This window comes from Oratosquilla oratoria, chromosome 10 (genome assembly GCF_046742065.1).
Source record: "Oratosquilla oratoria isolate Oo_2021 chromosome 10, ASM4674206v1, whole genome shotgun sequence".
Taxonomy (NCBI): domain Eukaryota; kingdom Metazoa; phylum Arthropoda; class Malacostraca; order Stomatopoda; family Squillidae; genus Oratosquilla; species Oratosquilla oratoria.
In genome coordinates, this window is record NC_134786.1 from 43,839,997 (window position 1) to 43,842,496 (window position 2,500).

At 38.2% G+C, this 2,500-nt stretch overlaps 1 protein-coding gene across 1 annotated transcript; it reads right to left on the reverse strand.

The window, feature by feature from the left end:
• Positions 1–1,109: 1,109 nt before the first annotated feature.
• Positions 1,110–1,661, reverse strand: LOC143028881 (KRAB-A domain-containing protein 2-like). Its single transcript, XM_076191239.1, has one exon. It carries the CDS (start codon positions 1,659–1,661, stop codon positions 1,110–1,112), a length of 552 nt encoding a protein of 183 aa, XP_076047354.1.
• Between the last annotated feature and the right edge of the window lie 839 nt (positions 1,662–2,500).

Genomic DNA, 2,500 nt, shown 5'->3' on the forward strand with positions numbered 1-2,500 from the left:
TTCCAAGTCAGTCTAACCTCAAGTCTGAATCTGACCCTACTAGGCTTAGGGTTACCATGGTTACACAACTTACAGTTGTTGGGAGGGGGGCTTTGAGGGCCGTCTGGAAGAAAACTTTTTAAAACTGAGTGGGGTGTAAGGGTGTAAATCTCATTCCAAGTCAGTCTAACCTCAAGTCTGAATCTGACCCTACTAGGCTTAGGGTTACCATGGTTACACAACTTACAGTTGTTGGGAGGGGGGCTTTGAAGGCCGTCTGGAAGAAAACTTTTTAAAACTGAGTGGGGTGTAAGGATTTGTCCCATTTAAATTTATTTTCTTATAATAAAATTTATATTTACCATGTTTATTTACAAATGCAAAAAATTATACAAGTTTATATGTAATGTACATAACCGGTATGCTATCAGTGAAAATTTAAAATTCAAATAAAATACAGAGGAAAAAATAAAGAACGCACTGAGGAACCTGCACAACCATCGGGATTTTTAGTTCTGCAGGTTACTCATTCTACAGTACAATATACAAAAACTTCCAATAATTTGACAATGTTTTCGTCGTCCATGAACAAAATCACCATTACCCAGTTATACTCTTGCAAAGTCTAAAAGCAAAACTGTTACCCGAGTTAAAGTCCATACTGCACAAGTGAATGAAAATTGGGGCGGATCACTATAGTTCATAATGTCAATGGCAATCACTACACATCTACACGTCTACTTTCGAATCGGATTTTAAGCCCACACACGAATAATGATACCATCGAAGGCACGTTTCACATTCGACCATTTCCAGTTTGATGTTGGTGGCGTCCGTTTTGACGAATCTTGCAATTTGGTGTTGAAGATCGATCGAGATATCGTTTTGATGTAAAGAATCGTAGACGATCACGGTGTCTTGGTCCTTGGCTTTGACATTCGAAATGGTAACCCAGTGCTGACCTGTATGCAGAAATTGAATGAAGTGTCCGTTAGGTTTTTTCGTGCGGTTACAAGATGCTAGGATGGTGGATTGCAGTCCCGACAACTTGTTGTCAATCTTTTTTATAAGTTTGCTTGCTTCCATGTGGTGATCTGTTAGCTAGTTATGGGATCTCACTTTAAGCATGGCTATTTCGGCTTTCTGTACACTTCTTGGATGGTTTTTGCACGAATGGCTTGGATGACAGTGACTAGTACAGATGATCCTGGCACAAAGGAGGATTGTGGTTGTTGTCCGAAAACGACTGCATATGGAGTCTCTTTTATAGATTCTTGCAGTGTGACGTTCAGTCCATACCGGATGCGTGGCAGCCAACTTGCCCATGGTGTATCACCGACTACAGGATGCTCACTCTTCATTGCAGCCAGCCTCATCTCCAGTGTCTTGCTGCTGTTTTCGACCAATCCTTGACCTTGTGAATGACGTGGTTTTCCTCTCAGAAACACAACATCGCCACCCCACTGTTCAAACAAAGCATGCAGCAATTCGTTGACGAATTCTCGGCCGTTATCGCTGTGAAATATTTTCGGAACTCCAATGTAACTCAGTACCCGGTCGTGTAACCATTCAGCAACTTCTTGAGCGGTCTTGTTCTTCAAGGGGAAGAGGATGTGGAACTTCGAAAAAAGATCCATGAAGTGGCCTATCCATTTATATTCGTCATCTGGGTCGTGTCGCATATCGATTACAAAGGATTACAAAGGCGGAGCATGCCGACAGGAGACCTTTTGGTCCATATCTAGGTCGGATGCGAAGAAAATCATAATAATAATAAATTAATCAATAAAAACTATAATAATGTGAATAACATATGAAATACATAAATAAATGCATATGTATAGTTAAATAATAAACAAACAGGTAAATAGTAAATAATGATAAATTGACATATAACTAATAATAAATGAAAATCAGACAAATGATAACAAAACAAAAAACAAATGATATAAAATAAATTATAATCATTACAGCATCTTGCTTAGGTGTTTATCTAAATGATTCTTAAAGCTTCGAACTGAACTACATCGCACTACCTGTGCAGGAAGTTTATTCCATTCATTAACTACACGGTTGACGAAGTTGTTTCTACCTACTTCCAGTTTGAGACCATTGTTTCTTGTCTGATTCTCATTCAATGTGAAAATTTTGTCACTTTTGATGATGTCAATTCCCTTTAGAATTTTAAAGACCTGTATCAAGTCACCTCTGAGTCTACGCTTTTTTAGGGAAAACAGATTCATATGTTTTAGTCGATTTACGTATGATTTATTTTTGATATTTGGGATCAGTTTTGTGGCTTACCGTTGTACTTTTTCCAGTCTGTCAATGTCTTTAATGATATTCGGTGACCATACGGAAACAGCATATTCCAAATGTGGACGAACTAACGATTTATATAGGTTGTTAATGAGTGATGGACTTTTGAAATCAAAAGATCGCGCAATCAGTCCTAGAATCTTATTTGCTTTCTCAGAGGCTGAAATACACTGCTTGAATGATTTGAGATCGTTACTGATAA

Excerpts from the sequence above, each read along its gene's own strand:
- LOC143028881 (XM_076191239.1), bottom strand. The coding sequence starts at position 1,661 with ATGCGACACGACCCAGATGACGAATATAAATGGATAGGCCACTTCATG.